At 27.7% G+C, this 18046-nt stretch overlaps 5 protein-coding genes and 1 non-coding gene across 9 annotated transcripts; 2 read left to right on the top strand and 4 right to left on the bottom strand.

The window, feature by feature from the left end:
- Positions 1-509: 509 nt before the first annotated feature.
- On the bottom strand, positions 510-6042 carry LOC117210736 (LMBR1 domain-containing protein 2 homolog). Its single transcript, XM_033454032.1, has 11 exons — positions 5838-6042; positions 4951-5421; positions 4537-4877; positions 4260-4470; positions 4013-4189; positions 2901-3078; positions 2642-2823; positions 2304-2543; positions 2033-2234; positions 1811-1930; positions 510-1057 (listed from the first exon to the last, which is right to left on the bottom strand). Exons 2-11 carry the CDS (start codon positions 5122-5124, stop codon positions 813-815), a joined length of 2070 nt encoding a protein of 689 aa, XP_033309923.1. The 5' UTR covers positions 5125-5421; positions 5838-6042; the 3' UTR covers positions 510-812.
- A 1165-nt stretch (positions 6043-7207) lies between these two features.
- Positions 7208-10107, top strand: LOC117210726 (putative helicase mov-10-B.1). 2 transcript variants are annotated; one of them, XM_033454018.1, is made up of 10 exons: positions 7215-7410; positions 7507-7941; positions 8015-8179; positions 8258-8414; positions 8499-8635; positions 8699-8821; positions 8892-9100; positions 9185-9461; positions 9567-9861; positions 9955-10107. In XM_033454018.1, exons 1-10 carry the CDS (start codon positions 7361-7363, stop codon positions 10102-10104), a joined length of 1998 nt encoding a protein of 665 aa, XP_033309909.1. In that variant the 5' UTR covers positions 7215-7360; the 3' UTR covers positions 10105-10107. The 2 variants fall into 2 exon arrangements, with proteins under 2 accessions (XP_033309910.1, XP_033309909.1); XM_033454019.1 differs by lacking the exon at positions 9955-10107 and having other exon boundaries at positions 7208-7410; positions 9535-9630.
- A 252-nt stretch (positions 10108-10359) lies between these two features.
- On the bottom strand, positions 10360-12280 carry LOC117210727 (phosphatidylinositol glycan anchor biosynthesis class U protein). Its single transcript, XM_033454020.1, has 4 exons — positions 12058-12280; positions 11656-11858; positions 10880-11582; positions 10360-10799 (listed from the first exon to the last, which is right to left on the bottom strand). Exons 1-4 carry the CDS (start codon positions 12185-12187, stop codon positions 10546-10548), a joined length of 1290 nt encoding a protein of 429 aa, XP_033309911.1. The 5' UTR covers positions 12188-12280; the 3' UTR covers positions 10360-10545.
- A 530-nt stretch (positions 12281-12810) lies between these two features.
- LOC117210747 lies at positions 12811-12917 on the bottom strand. Its single transcript, XR_004488150.1, has one exon. It is a non-coding gene; the product is annotated as a U6 spliceosomal RNA (small nuclear RNA).
- A 782-nt stretch (positions 12918-13699) lies between these two features.
- LOC117210729 lies at positions 13700-14658 on the top strand. The gene is made up of 3 exons (XM_033454024.1): positions 13700-13929; positions 14237-14345; positions 14415-14658. Exons 1-3 carry the CDS (start codon positions 13927-13929, stop codon positions 14483-14485), a joined length of 183 nt encoding a protein of 60 aa, XP_033309915.1. The 5' UTR covers positions 13700-13926; the 3' UTR covers positions 14486-14658.
- On the bottom strand, positions 14642-17310 carry LOC117210728 (WD repeat domain phosphoinositide-interacting protein 4-like). 3 transcript variants are annotated; one of them, XM_033454021.1, is made up of 7 exons: positions 17030-17310; positions 16407-16674; positions 16086-16326; positions 15837-15985; positions 15642-15743; positions 15456-15574; positions 14642-14890 (listed from the first exon to the last, which is right to left on the bottom strand). In XM_033454021.1, the coding sequence occupies exons 1-7, from the start codon at positions 17076-17078 to the stop codon at positions 14781-14783; spliced, it is 1038 nt and encodes a 345-aa protein (XP_033309912.1). In that variant the 5' UTR covers positions 17079-17310; the 3' UTR covers positions 14642-14780. The 3 variants fall into 3 exon arrangements, with proteins under 3 accessions (XP_033309912.1, XP_033309914.1, XP_033309913.1); XM_033454023.1 differs by lacking the exon at positions 17030-17310 and adding an exon at positions 16748-16832; XM_033454022.1 differs by lacking the exon at positions 14642-14890 and adding an exon at positions 15170-15381.
- Positions 17311-18046: the final 736 nt, after the last annotated feature.

Genomic DNA, 18046 nt, shown 5'->3' with positions numbered 1-18046 from the left:
ACTCGTATCTTAATGATCTATAAAAGAAGAATAAATATAAATATTTAATATCATTCTCCTCCTAAACTTTACTATATTTTAAATAAAAAGTGATTATATCATACTAAAAAAAAAACAAATTTATATCTAGTTACGTTATCTCTATGAATGAAGCTTATAAAAATTATATTATATTTATTTCCCTTAAATCAATATGATTTAATAATAACTACAGATAAAAAATAGAGATAACAAATAATAAAAAATAAATTTACCCATTAGTATTTATAGTTCACTAAATTGCTGAAACTTTTATAATCTAAATGAGTTATTTTTTATTTTATTCTTTATTTTATTTTACATTGCTATTTTATACTTACTTAAATATGCAGTGCATATATTGTAAAAAATATCAAATACTGTATGAAAAAATTCAATTTTTATATATTAATAAAACTACTAATGTTATTATATTAACGTTGTATAAGTTTGTAAAAAGATTATATAAACTGAAATAAAATAGTAAATCATAACTCCCCAGAATGCGTTTTTATTTGTCTTCTTGAAATTTAGTAATAAGCAATAAAAATACAAAAAACAAATTTCTTAACCACATTGTTTAATTCATTTTTTAACTATATTATTTGTAATATAATTATATGTTATATGATTTGTTACTTGTTAGATGTAGGACTTAATTATATTCACAATTTTAGATCCAATATTTAAAAAATTCTATCATATATCAAGAACAGATCGAATATTTTTTAAATACGAATGTACCTGTTCCATAATTTGTTACTGAGCAAAACCTAAACACTATTAGCTTCTATTTAAATGTCATCGAATAAACCTCTTTGTGGAGGTCCTATGCGATTAGTATTTGCAATAAATGCTCTTGCATTGTCCATATGTCCTTCATAAAAATCATCGGCTTGGTAGCCTGTATCATAACTATTATTTGCACCATAACTATCAACTCCAGTTGCCATACCAATATAATATTCTGCAGGGTCAAAGTCACGTAATAATCCAGCTCTTGCGGATTCTACCGATTCATCTCGTTTCAAAGGCCGTACTATAATTTAATTAAATACAAAAATTTAATGACATAGATATAGCTATTTGCACTATACAGAGTGTGTTATGCAATTGGATCGAGTTATATCTCAAAATCAGTAAGAGGTATGAAAAAGCTATAAAGGTGAAAGTTGAATGGTATGATTAGATCTTAGGTATTCACTTTTTTAGTATGTAGCGGTGCCCTGGAAAAGTGCAATTGCATTCTCTTTTTAAGTGGAACTCTATAATTTTTTATTAATCACTTGATGTATTTTTAATTCTTCACAAAAAAGTATTAAGGTATTTGAATTGAAAAATGCTTAGTTTGAAAGATATTTGAATTCCAATGTTGAACTTAGTTTATGAATAATAAGAAAATATAAACATAAGCATGTGCCTTATGTTTTTCCTCCTCCCTCATATGTAAAGTTTCATAAAATTAAAATCGAAATATCCTTTAAACCAAGCACTTTCTGTCACAAGTATCTTAATACTTTTCTGTAGAGTAATAAATAATGCATCAATTAAACAATAAATAATTATAGAGTTCCATTAAAAGAAAAGAGTATAATTGCACTTTCCCCGTGCATCATTGCATATTAAAAAAGTGAATACCTAAGATCTTATCATGCCATTCAACTTTTCTTTTTATATTTTTAACTCTCTCTTTATATTTTTATCTATATCTTACTAACTTTGATATATAAACCGGCTTAATTGCGTAACGTACATTGTATATTATCACTTCTTTTAAATAAATTACAAATACCTGTATCGGTACTTTGCCGTGAAGTTCTGTAGCGAGATGAACTGGTAGCGCTACTAAATCTTTCTTGAAATTCGCGTCTTCTATACATCAAATCTTCTGTTCTTTGTCTCTTACGTCTCTCTAAAAACGAGAACATAGACGTAGTTATATGAAAACAATGTTATTTTCATTTCATACAATTTAATTATGATACTCATTATTACTCAAATAAAATAGTTTTACCTCGTTTTATTAACTCTTGACCTTCCTCAACAAGGTCTGTTGTAAACTCATCATCATCAAGAAATTGTTGAAAACCTAACATAGAAAGCAATCTACTTCCTAGACTAAAGTATGTTGCTAGACAAAATGCTAGAATAGCCATTGGAAAGTATACATTAAATCCATCAGATATAATGGAAATAACATCCATATGCCCCATTACCTAAATAAATAAATTACAGAATGAATTTCAAATTTATTATGAAAATCTTATAATTACTCATATATTTACTTGAGTGTAATGAGTTTCCAAAATGTGAGTTTTAATAATATGAGAATCCATGTGTATAAGACCCAGAAAGTTTAAACACATCGGTGGTGTAAGACGGCATAACATCATTCCACTAAATATTAAACTATACTCATTAGTCTGATGATGGGGTGCCAAGTAATATAAATTCAATACACGAATTTTTAAAACAGTTGAATAAGCGCAGTAACAAAGGTAAGCAATTATCATCATTGATAATATCTACAAAAAGCATTTTAATTATCTCTTCCTTCTTTTTGCATTAATTTTTAAAACAAAAGTCTTATTTGTTAATATCAAATCTAAATATATATTCTTACCTCAATGGTAAAATAATCGTAATTTTCTTTAGCTAGATTCAAAAATTGTGCAAATAATGATAACACTGGAGTTTTATTAAAAAATGTTACTTCTGACCATACTACAGCTATTGAAAGACATCCAGTGCAAACAGCTATAATTTTTTGTACATAACTCCTTATGACACATTTCCAATACCACTCTAAAAATTTTAATATATTTATAAAAGCTAAAGAAAAGAGCATGTGTTTCTACAATTATTTACTGTTTAAAGCTTACCAATAACTGGACTGTAAACAACACGAAGTGGAAATGAACGATGTGTAGGGAAAGTTGTTTTAAACCTTTTATCATCACTTACTTGATTTTTTGCTATATCCTCTAAATCAATTATTTTATCAACCAAAATTCCCCATTGAGTTTCTATACGTTGTAAAGTTTGCAATGCTTTTATTGTCTAACAAAAAATAAAAATGAATAAATCATTATGCTTACATAAACAGTGCATTCAAAATGTTCCACGACTCTATTATTAAGAAGCCAGCTTTTAAGGTAAATGAAATTTTGTTATCTATTATGTAACATACATTCCTTTTCCCTCTATATAAATTTTAGATCACTCATACAACTGTTGAAAGGCGTATGTGTAGCCCTCTTTTGAAATTGTATTTAGAACAGCTGCCACATTTTCGTTGCTCTTTTAGTGACACCTTTAGCTTAGGAAACAAAAAGAACTCAACAGGAGCAAAATCTGGAAAATAGGCTGGTCCCAGGCAATCCATCAACCAAGTATCAAACAGCTGAATGGTGCAATCCAGAAGATGTATGACTGACGAAAATAAAGGCCACAAAATCAAAAATGAAAACAATGTTGATCGCATTTTTTGATTCAAGAGGATTCATTGTGAATTTATATCCCCTAGCCAGACTGTAACTAGATCATTTCAGAATTACTTGATCGCCTTTTGAAAAGAATTTGTAGGGTCAGACGGGGCGTGTACTAATCACACTTGATTACCTTGCAATTTTTTGCTAGAAAATCTACTTCTCTACTTCACTCTACTTCTCAAATTTGACTCCTGCTGACTTCTTCCTGTTCCCTAAGCTGAAGGTGGCACTAAAAGGACAGCATTTTGACGATATAGAAACAATTTAAAAAAATGTGAGTCTTTTGAATATAATTTCAAAAGAGGACTACGCACATGCTTTTCAATGGTTGTATGAATGATCTAAAATTTGTATTGAGAGAAAAGGGATATATTGAATACTAGATAATAAAATTTCATTTACCTTAAAAATCGTATTTTTAACAACATTAGTCCTGGGATGATCTGAATGCACAGTATATTTACACATTAGATATATTTAGATATATATGATTAATAACAAACTTGTCTATGTAAACGTATTAATGCTTTTTCGGATGGTGTATCTGTTGGTGTATCATCTGGTAATTGTCTTCTATTCATTCTGTCTTTTAATTCTGCAGGAATTTTTTGAAAAATCGTTTCTAAATTACAATGAAAAGGATGTCCTGGTCCGATAGATACTGTAGCAGCTTGTAAAGACTAAAAAATAAAATAAATAAACACAATGATAAATATAAATAAATGAGAATTAGATAAAATATTTAATTACCTCAAGTATGTCATCTACTGTTTCCTCTGCTTCACATTTATCCAAACTTAATTTAGCAACTTTAAAATAGCTATAATTCAAAGTGTATCCAGGTTTACTAGCATTCCATAATCCCCGAGGAACTTCTACAAGTGCATATCCAAGTAGTAATACCAGTAAGAATAAACCCCAGGTATTTGATGCAGATGATGCTATAGCTTTTAATTTTTGACTAAAACATATACATACATAAATCCATAATATATATTTTTACATTTATCATACTAATGTATCTTACCCATCAAGATCGAAACCAGGTTTTAATGCTATATATATTAGAAGGATACCACATATGAACAAATAACTTCCATAATATATAGCATTATCTATTAAAGCAGACTTCAGCTTTCCTTGAACTGTGAAATCTCCTGCTTTTATATAAGATTGCATAAGTGGTAATATCAACCATGTTAAACATTGTGAAGTCCAATACACAATCCTCCATAAATTTGGAAATATATGTTCTGGTACATTAGGCCAAGGTTCTTTACAAGTATGAAATGGGACTGTTGTTGTACTGTCAGAGTTTATTTTTGTGCTATTATAAATATTTTGTTCATCACATTGTCTATAAACAGTCTATAAAAAAATATTAAACTTAAATGTATTAATTATTTTAATATTACTTAAATTAGTAAATATTATTACTTACAGATGAAACATCTAAGGGTAAGATAAATATTATCAGCAGTGAAAAATACCATGCTATGAGTACAGAGATTGTAACGATAATATGTTGCCGAAAAATATTACCATATTTATATAATAAAGTGGCAGCAAGGCAAAATGCTACCACAATTTCTGTCAAGAATATTCCAAGAACCATTTTGGTGATTTCTAATTTTATCTCACCATAACTTTATAATTATTTTGATACTTTTTGCCTTTAGTTTTATGACTTATTCATTATCATTTGCATTATTATATTCTACTGCTTCTCGGATCTTTAATTCAGCATCCTTTTGCATCTTCTCTAACTTTTCTAATGTAACTGATTTTAAAGGAATTAATTTAGGTTTACAAAGTATATAATCCAAATTTTCTTCCTGGTATAGCAAGCTTTGCCTAGGAAGGATTATGTCAATCTTTTCTGAAGAATTATCCATCAACTCTGACATTTTTGCTGGAATCAAAACGGATATTTGTGTTTATATATATGAGGTTATATTTAATTTTAAATAAATATTTCTAAATTTTTTCCAAATAGATGTAGTACATAATTTCTCATAGTATGTATAAATACATTTTATATTTTTTAATTTACTTTATATAACTTTAAATAAAAAATACAAATAGATTATATACAAGAATTATCGTTCTCAAAATCAATCGCTTGAACATTTGCTGATAGATACAAAATGTAACTATTATAAACACTTTCGAGGGACGCATAAAATATTAAACAATGATAAAGATAATAAAAAATTCGGGTGTAAAAATTAAGAGAAGGTTATTTGTTAATCACGTTCCACATATTTACTTCGATGGCTACCAAAGTCATCTACACTTTAAATTATCGGTATTTATATTATAACGTACTTTTATCATTGAAAAATATACTTTATCCATTTCTTCTTTACAGTAAAATCGTTAGGCATACATTGCACGATACAGTCAAAAATATCGACGTCACATGCACACCGTCAAGTTGTCATTTACGAATAATACTACACGTCCAGAGCCTACTTTAGATCAGATAGATACAGGGTATAGGCTATACAGAGAGTAAATCTGGCAACAATGTCAGGATTCAGAATTCTCGTCTCGATATAAACATAACCTAATGACTATGGCCCCTTCCATAGGTCTCCCGCGATTTTATGAAATGTTTATGTATGGTAACGTTTTGTTATAATAGATGATACTAATAATGTTCTAGTAAAACAATGGTAACAGTACACTAGGACGTGTAATAATAGTAACTTTATTCGATATACTGTTTGTCCCAATTTTACCTGCTTAATATATAATTTAAAGACAAAATTCTCAAATACTTATTTTGTACCTTTTATGTATAGAGTTTATCTCTACTTTTATTAAAATATTTTTAAGATGATATAATATGGTAATATTTCATAATTCTTTTTAAATTAATAAATTAATTAGATGTTGCGATATTCCCAAAATAAATGCAAAATTCTTGTATTTATTGAAATAGCAATATAATAGCATATTGTGCTACAACAGTAAATCTAGTAAACTAACCGCATGACTTTTGTTTCACGATCTTTTTTTTCGGCATAGGTAAATCACGTTTTCCTAGCATTAGCATCATCTGGTCATCTCTGTAAAATCACTGATTTTTATAAAATTAATTTAGAAGAGTGAAAACTATTGCTGCTAAATATATCTATACCTACTCCGTAGTAGACCCCAGATTTCCACATACTAGTGATGAATCTGCGCAAATGTTGTACATACTTCAAATATGCGAAATTCAAAATGTGATCAAGACATGATTATCCTCTGACATTTAAGCAATTAAACGATAAAGAACGACTACGACGATTGATAAAAGATATACGTAATTGCGAAATGAAGAGGAAATGAAAAATAAACATCTAATGAAGTATACCAACGCAAATATGTGCAAAACCCTATTTAATTGTTAAAATAATCTAATGTAAAATGATACAACATATTTTGTCCTATTTTATATTCTTTTATATTCAGGATACCCTGCACTATATATTTTATATATTTAATATTAATTAAGAAAATAGTTTATATTTTACATAAATATATATTTATATATAATATATATTTTACTTTATATATTATTAGTAATTATACTTTATACATTTAATACCAGCCTTGCTTAATAGTTTTAATATTATCAAATGTTACTTTAAACGATATCATGTAACGATAATATTTATCACTTCTAGAAATTTTTTTTCTTGATAACGTACATTACTATAAAACAATATAATCTATTAAGATTTATTACTAACTAGGAAACCCCGCCTTTGAAATTACGTATGTATTATGTTTGTACGTTAAAAAGCTATTTTACTTAACCAAAAAAATATTTTATTATTTGTTCAAATAATCTTCTAAATATGGCAAATGAAGGAAATAAAAACAAAAGATCTATTATTGGAAACAGCACGTAAGAAACTTCTATATTACCAAATCAAATAACCATATCAAATAATTTTATTTATTGTACAAAATTAATAAGGTCAAACATTTATTTCTGTATTAGACATTGTACCAGTTTTGGAGTATGTAATCGAGTGCCGTTAGCAAAAATTGAATTTCCAGCTGATTTATGTGCAGTATTAAATAAGACAAAACCCAAAAATAATAAATTATACAATGATTATATGAAACTTATTAACAATCTTCCAAATATAAAAAAAGTAGAACCTGAGTATTACTTAATATTGTTCAAAATTTTATTATATTTAGAAGAGCATGAGCTTCGTTTAATTGCTGCAAAACATAATTTGGAAAATCAAAAGCTTAAATATGTTTCTGACACATCATTTGAAATCACAGTGCCTACTTTAGATGAAGATGATCCATTTATCACTGTTGGTGATACATTAAAAATTGAGGTGAAAAGATCAAAGTCTAAATATACCTGTAACATAACAGATATTATAGGGAAGAAAGTATATACAACAATACGTAAATCGTAAGTACGTTTGCATTAGTTTGTAAGAATTAAACAATAGAGTACAAATCATAGTTACTTACAAAATGTTTAGATCTCTTGTATCTCAACTTCTTGAAGAAGAAGTTAATATTTCTTTCTTTCCTATGAATTGGCAAATAAGATGTTTTCATTATGTCTTACACATTATGTTCAAGCATAATTTGATAAACACAGTATATCCCAAAATAAATACAAATCTTTATACTTTACTAGAATTGTAAGTATTTTTAGTAATTATTCTTAATATATATGTTACTTTTTCATATACTTACTAATATATACTTATATGATACAGTGACTTGGATTGGGCTAATAAAAGTATAGCAAAAAATAAAGAACAGAAAATAGCAGTGAATAATATTTTGAATTATTCGGCGTACCCTGCACCATACATTTTATTTGGTCCTCCTGGTACTGGCAAAACAACAACATTAGTTGAAACCATTTACCAAGTATAGATCTACTACTATAATTTATAGTGTAATATGAAAAAAATATGTTTTTCATTCTAAGATCTTGATTATGTTATCTTATAGATTAGGAAACAGTGCAAATCAAAAAATATTTTAGTATGTGCACCTTCAAATGCAGCAGCTGATGAAATTGCAAATAGATTATTATGTTTACTTCCTCATAAAGATGTATTTCGGATGTATGCAGCAAGTAAATGTTGGTAAGTTATTATTCTCATGAATACTTGATACTTTATTAGTTTTATTTCTTTTCGCATTTGTAGTAACAATGTAGATGAGAAAATTTATCCAAATTCAAATTTTATTGATGATATGGTCCTTTATTTACCAAAAGAAATTTTTATTTTGAAGAAGATTGTTATTACAACATTAGTAACATGTATGAGGTATGTTTTCTTTTTATTTTTTTCAGTAATAATTACATTTAGAATGGTATTTATAATTTATTATTTGCAGATTGGCGAACCTTAAATTACGAAATGATCACTTTTCATATATATTTATTGATGAAGCCAGTCAAAGTATAGAATTAGAATCATTAATTCCACTTATAGTCATGAATTCGAAAAATGATACTGAAGCATTATATGCACAAATTGTTATTGCTGGTGATCCCTATCAACTTGGTCCTCTAATTAGATGTACAAAAATTCAACATTTGCTTGGTATGTAATTTCATATTATTATTTCATATTAAAGTTAAATTTATGCATTTTATTAACTGATATCGAGTTACATTATGTTTCTAGGAAAGTCTTTATTGGAAAGATTAATGGAATGTGAACCATATCAAAAAGTAAACAATAAATACAATTCGCGTTATATAACAAAGCTAATTCATAATTACCGTAGTCAAGAAGCTATTATACATACATCCAATAATTTATTTTATGAAAAGGACTTGTTATGTGATAAAAAAGAAAACAAACACAGCATAATTTCAAAGTGGACAGTATTATCCAGGAAAACATTCCCTATCTTATTTCTTGTACTTAAAGGCGAAGAAGTAAGAACACCAAATGGAAGGTAATTATAACATTTCTATACTAAAAGCAAAGTTCTTACGTAATTAGTGAAATTTAAAAACATTATTTTCTAGTTTAATGAAGATTAAACACATTATCTTTTTAGTGTTTACAACGAGACAGAAATTACGGCCGTAACAAACATTACAAAAATATTAATGCGTTCCAAATTTGGTAATCGAAAAATTGAAGAAAAAGATATTGGAATTGTAACTCCATTCAAGCAACAAAAAATTATGATTAAAAGAAGTTTAAACTTGTATAAATTAAACAACATAGCTGTTGGGACAGTAGAGATATTTCAAGGACAAGAAAAAGAAATTATAGTCCTAAGCACAGTACGTTCACAAACTTTTAAGCACCATGGTAAACAATATCTCGGTTTCTTAGCTAATCCAAAGGTATAATTTTACATAATATTTAAAGAGCAAATCTTTTTTGGTATTCTACATATAATAATAAGACTTAATAATTATATTTATTTGTTTTTTCAGAGGTTTAATGTTGCCTTAACAAGAGCAAAAGATTTATTAATAATAGTAGGAAATCCATCTATTCTTTGTGAAGACAAATATTGGAATACTTTGTGGAAATACTGTCAAAAAAATAATGCATATATTGCTATTAATGAAAATCTTATCTAAAAATTATTGACGTTTTTGATATATAATAATGAATTATTCATTGATAGAACACAAACTATTTTTTTATGAGATGAATAATCTATTAATATGTATAGAAACTTCTTTCTGTGTGTTTATGTTTTCATTATTTATGCATTTATTATGTATATATTCATATTAAGATTTTAATATTTAAATAAGTTTGTTAGATATTAACTTGGATATAAATAAATAGATAAATACATATAAAAAATAAAAATTTGCATTTTCGTTTAATATGAATTTATTTTAAAATATTCTACTACCTGGAGACTTTATAAAATTATGTATTGTTATGACTTGTGATTAACAAACATTAAATTTTTTTCGAAATCGAATAGTTTGTAAATATTTAAGAACCACTTCTTTTAAATTTCAAACTTTAGTTAATGATTTTAATCTTAAACTTTGTAAGATACAACTTTATTCTAAAAGAAGTTTAGCAGTATTTCCATTAACATCATTATTAATACCATGACGTACAGCAAACTCATGTTTCACACTCGCGAAAAGGATATCTGTTAGTAAAAAAATTTGTGCTATGGCAAATGCTAATGTAACTCCAAAATAAAAGTTTGCATTAGCTGATCTGGAATATATCCACTGATACCAAACAGTAGGTGCAAACACTGTACAGAAGAGCATAAAACAGACTACAATAAATCCCTGTTGTGTATCTGTAAAAGAATATAAAATTTTGATAACACATCATATTGTCTACTTAATAGATAAACAACTAGTTAATATGAAAACTTACATTGGAATAAATGCTTCCATAATGGTAAAAGAGACATATAAAATCCAACATCTCCTATACAAGGGTAAGATTTAAATATTGCAGTAATTGCTAAATAAGAAAATGCTAATAGCATTGGATCATGTCGTAACCTCAATGCCAGTGGTACTATATATAATAAACTGACATTTATTTGAAAAGAAGCAATGAAAAGCCATCTAAAGTGCTCAAATACTTCTGTAAAAAAGTACCAATAAAGTCCAACATTTGGACGTAAATCAGGAACTGTTAAAATAAAGCCAAGTGTGTTCGAAATAAATGACCAACTTCCCATAATGTAATAGGAAATACAAAATAGAATGGTTAACATGCTTGCAAATATTATAAGATAGTTCGCAATATTGCTTCTTTGTTTTGTACTATTAGAACGAGCAATATAGATAATTGTTGGCACTATGAGTGAAACAGGATAAAGTCCTTGTAATGTTAATAAAGAAATTGATAAGCAATTCCAAAACATAGATCTTGTCATGGAAACCAATGCTATGGAATACAACAAATTTGTAAATACTGTTGTTGTATGTCCAACACAATTAAGTATTATGTATGGATTAAATAAATATCCTGCTGAGACATACATCATTGCAGTATATACTACAGAAGCGTCATTATGAATTTCTTTATTTTCATTGCATAATTTTTCCTCTTCTTTTTGTTTAGAAACCTAAAATTTAAATTATTTCATTATAATTGAATTATATTACAGCAATATTTTAAATATGTGAGATTTAACTGACCAATTCAGTCGTATATTGCTTTGCTGTAAGTCCAAGAAATACTGCTGTTAACAAATCAATGGACACAAATAAGCAAAATAATACCCATTGTGATAAATGTTGTTGTATAAAATTGAAAATATATAATCCGATAGGTGTTTCATGAAACAAATCTCCTGTATAAGGATCAATGCCACAGTTATACAAATACACTCCTTCAGTTACTAAAAATCAATCAGGGGAATCATAACAATTGTCAATCTAATTATTGTTTGTAATATTATAGTAATAATGCTACTAACGATATAAATATATACATGTATAAATAGCTTACATTACTTATAATAGAGAATAATAACGAGAATTTTATTTAGGTTATTATTATGTAAAATTTAAATGCAGCAAAATGACATTTATCCTAACCTCTCTTCCAAGAATTTAATGCAGTAGAAATTTCCACACGATCGCTAATCACTTTTTGGTACTCAGAATTCATCAATAAAAATCGAATAGTACCAGCTAAAATAAAATTTGATAAACATTGTTTCTTCATTTTTTAATTAAGCTATAAATCATTTATGTATTTGCGCGCGTTTTACGATCTACTTGTGACATGCAACCGGTATCTGGACAGACACACCATGCTATATATTATGTATTATATACCTTCTTTGTTTATTTAAACAATTGAATTTATCTTTACGGCTTTTTAAAAATATAATCTTTAATAACAATAACCACGGTATTATTTTGCATTTGATTGCTGCTAAGGAGAGTTATAATCAAAACATACTATTGGAGTGGTTTTATCTTTCCTTAATGAATCTAATTTATTTATCACAATTCAATAAAATAACTGTAAATATACTAGAGATCAATTTATAATAAAACCTATCTTCTTCTTATTCGAAATATTTTAACACATAGTTTATATTTAAAAAATCATTAATAGTAGTACATGGTAAGCATCCTCATCAATTTAAAAATATAAATAAGCAAATTGAAAATCTAAACAAAAGGTGTTTGTATTCTATTTGTAAAAAATCTTATTTCTTTTATTTTATTACATTGTAATTACTAGTTTACTGTACCATTTTTCTTATTTTAATCATCCTGCGGCAGAAGTTTTGTTTTCAAAATATTGCAGGAAGTTTAAATGTTTAATCGTGTGTAACAAAAAATGTGGAACGCTTCACGATTTTGCGTGTCATCCTTGCGCAGGGGCCATGCTAATCTTCTCTGTATCGTTCCAATTTTAGTATATGTACTGCCGAAGCAAGTACATTAGTAGATCTTAATTTCTCGTATATATAGAAACGAATTCATATTTCTACCACTAGCGAGAAGAGAATACTCATGGTAGCCATCTGGTGGCGTATTAATGTAGTATGAAACATAAAGTTTAACACGTTGACTGCCACGACACCCGTATTCGGGTGTCAACAAAGTTTCTGATCAGGCTACGTAACCCGTATTCGGGTGTCGCTTATTTGACTACTTGCGAAAGATCGTCGTTAGTATTTGAAAAGATATTCCATAATAATAAATTGTTAATTAATAATTAATTGTAATAATAGTTGAATTGTTATAAAATAAAAATACGAAAATGGTTTATCAAAAAAATTATTTAGAATGTAAAACTTGAAAGCATTCTATACGTAGCTGAGGTTGGTCGGGACAATTTGGACAATAAGTTGTTGTTTTCTTCAAATTCTTTTGTGCCTTGGTTCGGTCCATTCGACGTCTTTTATTCGCATAACATAGTTTGCATGCGCGTCTAATGCTTCCTCCGGAATCATTTTTCCGAACGGCGATATGATGCTGACTCCGTCGAAGACAAGGATTTTTTGTATTTTCAGACAACCCTAATAATTTTGCAACTAATAATTGTCTAAATATTCTAATATTTATATTTTTTCTTGTTGCAATTTTGTAAACCGTCAAAGCGTTTACAACAGAAATTCCCAGAAAGAATTGAATGCCAAGTTTTCTGTACCATTTGATTCCTTTTCTAATTGTGGTGGCATAAGAAACCATTTGGTTGGTATAATCTATGCTATACTTTCTTTCATCATATTCAACAACAGCTAGTGGTTTTAATGTTGCGAACAAATGAAACGAAAGATCATTCTTAAGACCACCACTTGAGCGATTCGCATTACTAAAATATCGATGGGAGCACTTAGTAGAGAACGCTTGGTACTGCTATACGCGTGGCCTGACAAAAATTTCTTTGAAAACACGCGTGGTAGTCAATGTGTTAATTAAGATACATATTACGTTAAAGAGACGATGGTACTTATTTATTTATTAAATCTTCCTGCGACAATTTTAAATTTGTTATCTTTATACTTTGATTTGAAAGGTATTATAGTATTACAAAAATAATATATTATCCTACTAAAAATGGAACGAAACAGTAAAACCATTTTAGGTTAACTTTTGTATCTTAAACTACATAAAATAATGTATAATTTATTTGTAAATCGTACTCATTGCCAATTTTATTCTGTACAAAATGTTCTATGTGTTGTGTAATGTGTACAATTTATAATTCGTAAATATATAAAAGATAATTTTAATAATATGCTTCATATTTTAGCGCTTGACAGGGTGGCGATATGTAACATTTATAGGAACAATAGTAGGATTCATAGGAACGTTTTGTTATTTTACAATGATTAGCCCCATGATCAATCCAGAACCATATAGTATGTCTATAACATTTATAGTTATTAAATAAAATTATTTTTTTATATTGTGTGACATAAAAATTTCAGAACAAATTCGAGAAGGTGTGGCAACTGAAAGTGCAAATAAAAGAAATATAAGAAAAGACACAAATATTTAAGGAAATATAATATGAATAAAAAAAACAGATTAGAGAGGACATTTATTGTACAAAATTAATTTTTATTATGTAGTTGGACATATGTCACTAAGATGTTGGTGTATATAAAATAGATTGAAGAACATTTAGTGTATTATGTTAAAAAATCAATAAATGTAATGATTTGTACTCTTCTTATAATTATTAATATAATTATTTTACTGTACAGATATCAGCTGCAAGAAGTTTCTTACTTGAAATGACTAGAAACTTCTCTATAGACATATCATCTTATAAATACAATATAAAGTTTGTGTTAAAAGTCATCATGATCACAAACATCTAGGAAGACATCAAATGCTTCACGGTTACAATTTCCGTCGGCAGTAAAAACATATTTATGAAATGTTCCGTCCACACAAATGGCTAGAAACAATTTAAAATTATATATTATACAAGCATCGGAGAACTGCTTTGGCTGTGAATTCTAGACAGAAATACAATAAAAGGAATTCACATACACATATGCCCTATTTGATTTATATTTGATATGGCCTCATATATATATAAACTCAGATTATAGCAAGTTTCTTCTTGAACAAACTTTATTTACAAAGCTCCACAAGATGTGTTGAAAATGACCTTGCTGCATCAGAACATAAGATTGGAGACATTTTACCATGGATTGTCTAACTCTCCATTCCACCAGGTATTGCTGGTTAAATATTGTGTTCTATTTGTAAATAGGTAAGTGAAACTAGCTTAACTATTTCTGTCTTTCAATAGAAGTATTCCAATATAAAATTCGCTATAACTTGTAAGCAAGGTGAAATAGGACATTTGTTTATATGAACTCTTTTATTGCTTTCATATGAAGAATCCACTGCCAAAGTGGTTCCCCAATGCTGTGGGACATCCTATATAATATAATAAATAGTTTTATAAATATTCTAAGTCACTATATTCAATACGCTTTTCATACAATACATACCTATAACAGAACTTCTTGTACCAAATGCACATACACAAGCACATTCTGGTGGTACTGTAAATGTAGCCAATGCCCATTGACTTTCAACATAATTTCCCAAAAATCCCATTTTTGAGAAACTGTAAATAAATTAATTATTAACTTTAATCATTAAAATTTATGAAAGTTTGAACTATATTTACGTACGTCGATCTACGATTCAAGTGTGTGTCTTTTAATGCAAATATATGTACAGTTCCCTTATCACTGGAAGCACATAGAAATTCCGAATCTCTACTAAATGTAATGCTGAAATATAAATTATACTTTATAATTCATTATAATAAAATCTTTAAAAGTAAAATGTTGTTTTATAATTAATTTGTCTGTAGACGTATTTACCAATAAAGTGTTGCAGGGTCAGCACCTCTTCTCAATTCCACTAATAAGTGTCTACGTATACTATCCCATACTCTAACTAAAGTACCTTGAGTGGAAGCAGTTGCTATCATTGTTCCACTACTGTTAACTGCGAGACAGGCCAGTGCTCCCTAATAGTATTGTTTATAGACATAAAGAAATACTAGGAGAAGACGTGGTAATATAGAAACATTACCTTCATTTAAATCTGTATATAAAATACATATGTACCTGGTGTGCTGCTAGAGTTGCAGGAGCACTAGAACTTCCAGCTTCTGTAGCACCAAGGTCAATCAATTGTACACTACCCTGTTTATGACCAGGAAAAGCAAGAAGTTGTTTTTGTGCAGCAGCTAATGTAGCAACTTCAACTAATCCTTTTGGATTATCTCTGGTTTCTAAAGTTAACAATCTTCGTGTTGGCATAGGAAATGAGAAAACATGTATTTCTCGCTGAAGTGCCACTATCATTCTGTTTTGTAAAATTATTCCTAAGTAAATGCAACATTTATACTGATTAAAAATAAAAGTCAATTTTATTAATGAACTTACTTGTCCCTACGTAATCGTATAGCTTTTATAGGACTGGTAAATGTAATTTCCATTACGAACTTTTTCGATAAATCATCATAGATAAGTACTGTATTTTCTGCAAACTTTGGTTTTGTACCACCACCTACTATGGCAATGATATTTGTTCTCCAAAGCATCTCTGCAATAGCTATACTTCCCATTATGTCATTATCTAAATGTGCTTTTTCAACTAATGGTTCTACATTGTATACTCTAAGACCAGATTCCATGCAACATGTAAAACATCCTAAAAGAATACAAATTAGAAACAAAATATCAAACAACAAAACTAGTTTAATAAATGATAAAAAGTTACTGACATTAATTATCTGAAATCTTAATAACTAAATTGAACATTGGCACATGAGAATATATAATGACAATACTGTTATAAATAAATCAGATTTGTTTTAATATTATATTTTATTCTTTATTCTCTTATAACACTATATATATTTATTTTTCATTAAACAAAGTTAAATATTTTTAACTTTTTACTTTTAAAACAATGTAACAGGGATATTAGATTCTAAATTATTGAAAATAAATTCACACCGTGATTCTTAAGGATTTAGGTAATTAAAGTTATAAGCAATGGTTACCTTGATCCTGATTAAATCGTAAATTAAGAATATTTCTTTCTCCAGCCATTTGGTATTATCTGGTGTTACATTAAATTTAATGAATGAGTATTTCTTCTATCGATATATGAATTTTTTTCTAATAACTATACTACGTGTTTTTGTTTACATTCTCCTTTCACAATCAGCTGTGACTACGATACAATGTTTGGCACAGTATTTCATTCTTTATGTGGTACGTAAGATAGCATTGTAAGGCTGATTTTCATTTTATGAATAGCGCAAGCAAATATCTTTTAATAGGTTTATTATTTTCTCTGGGTGGTACAACAGTTATTTTTAACAAATATCTTTCGTATATAACTAATGAAAATCATAATAATTCTTATATATATATATATATATATATATATACGTATGCATGTATGTTTGTATATATATGTATATATATTACTGAGTTACATTTAATAAATTAAGAAATTAAAAATATAAACTCGAAATAAATTTGGTAATATTTTTTTCATGTATCAACTGTAATTTAAATAATTAAAAATATTGTATAGAATAATAATTATTTTTATCATATTATTTGAGAAAACTAGTAATAACAATAATGAAAAATTATTTCAAAGATAGAAAGTAAAATGACACTATTTCTATGAATAAATAAAATCTTTAATACAAAATGTACTAAATGATTTCTAGATTTACGCCCAGTTTTATGTTTACAACATTGGCTGCAGTGATATGAGAGATGAGCACAGTCATATACCATCGTGGAAATGAGCATTGAATAACGATTATATTCGAGAGGAAGTGAGAGCACTCATGCACATTGTTCTAGTTGTTCCACGATACGTGCTGCACCACGCGGCCAAACACTGAAGGTGTTTTACGCTACCATATGCAAGAACCTGTGAAGTTAGGAGTTTGCCCTGTTTGATTCCATGCTAGGATATAGAAAAAAAAGAAAAATTATAGTATAATTTCCAATAATGAAAAAATATTTATATTGTATAACATTTGTTAGGTACTAGG

The sequence above is a fragment of the Bombus bifarius genome, unplaced genomic scaffold, assembly GCF_011952205.1.
Source record: "Bombus bifarius isolate JDL3187 unplaced genomic scaffold, Bbif_JDL3187 scf7180000008210, whole genome shotgun sequence".
Lineage (NCBI taxonomy): Eukaryota > Metazoa > Arthropoda > Insecta > Hymenoptera > Apidae > Bombus > Bombus bifarius.
Note: the sequence above shows the minus strand (reverse complement) of the source record. Positions and strands in the feature narration are given on the sequence as shown.

What these genes read in the sequence shown, in the direction of transcription:
- LOC117210727 (XM_033454020.1), bottom strand. Translation starts at nt 12,187, where the DNA reads ATGAAGAAACAATGTTTATCAAATTTTATTTTAGCTGGTACTATTCGA. An exon ending in ATTAAATTCTTGGAAGAGAG is followed by an intron (nt 11,859 to 12,057) that starts GTTAGGATAAAT and finishes ATTGATTTTTAG; the next exon opens with TAACTGAAGGAGTGTATTTG. An exon ending in AGCAATATACGACTGAATTG is followed by an intron (nt 11,583 to 11,655) that starts GTCAGTTAAATC and finishes TTTAAATTTTAG; the next exon opens with GTTTCTAAACAAAAAGAAGA.
- LOC117210726 (XM_033454018.1), top strand. Translation starts at nt 7,361, where the DNA reads ATGGCAAATGAAGGAAATAAAAACAAAAGATCTATTATTGGAAACAGC. An exon ending in TATGCAGCAAGTAAATGTTG is followed by an intron (nt 8,636 to 8,698) that starts GTAAGTTATTAT and finishes TCGCATTTGTAG; the next exon opens with TAACAATGTAGATGAGAAAA. An exon ending in GTTTCTTAGCTAATCCAAAG is followed by an intron (nt 9,862 to 9,954) that starts GTATAATTTTAC and finishes TTGTTTTTTCAG; the next exon opens with AGGTTTAATGTTGCCTTAAC.
- LOC117210729 (XM_033454024.1), top strand. An exon ending in GATCAATCCAGAACCATATA is followed by an intron (nt 14,346 to 14,414) that starts GTATGTCTATAA and finishes TAAAAATTTCAG; the next exon opens with AACAAATTCGAGAAGGTGTG.
- LOC117210728 (XM_033454021.1), bottom strand. Translation starts at nt 17,078, where the DNA reads ATGGCTGGAGAAAGAAATATTCTTAATTTACGATTTAATCAGGATCAA. An exon ending in ACGATTTAATCAGGATCAAG is followed by an intron (nt 16,675 to 17,029) that starts GTAACCATTGCT and finishes GTATTCTTTTAG; the next exon opens with GATGTTTTACATGTTGCATG. An exon ending in CAACTCTAGCAGCACACCAG is followed by an intron (nt 15,986 to 16,085) that starts GTACATATGTAT and finishes CAATACTATTAG; the next exon opens with GGAGCACTGGCCTGTCTCGC.
- LOC117210736 (XM_033454032.1), bottom strand. Translation starts at nt 5,124, where the DNA reads ATGGTTCTTGGAATATTCTTGACAGAAATTGTGGTAGCATTTTGCCTT. An exon ending in CCTGGTTTCGATCTTGATGG is followed by an intron (nt 4,471 to 4,536) that starts GTAAGATACATT and finishes TATATGTTTTAG; the next exon opens with TCAAAAATTAAAAGCTATAG. An exon ending in CAGTAGATGACATACTTGAG is followed by an intron (nt 4,190 to 4,259) that starts GTAATTAAATAT and finishes TTTATTTTTTAG; the next exon opens with TCTTTACAAGCTGCTACAGT.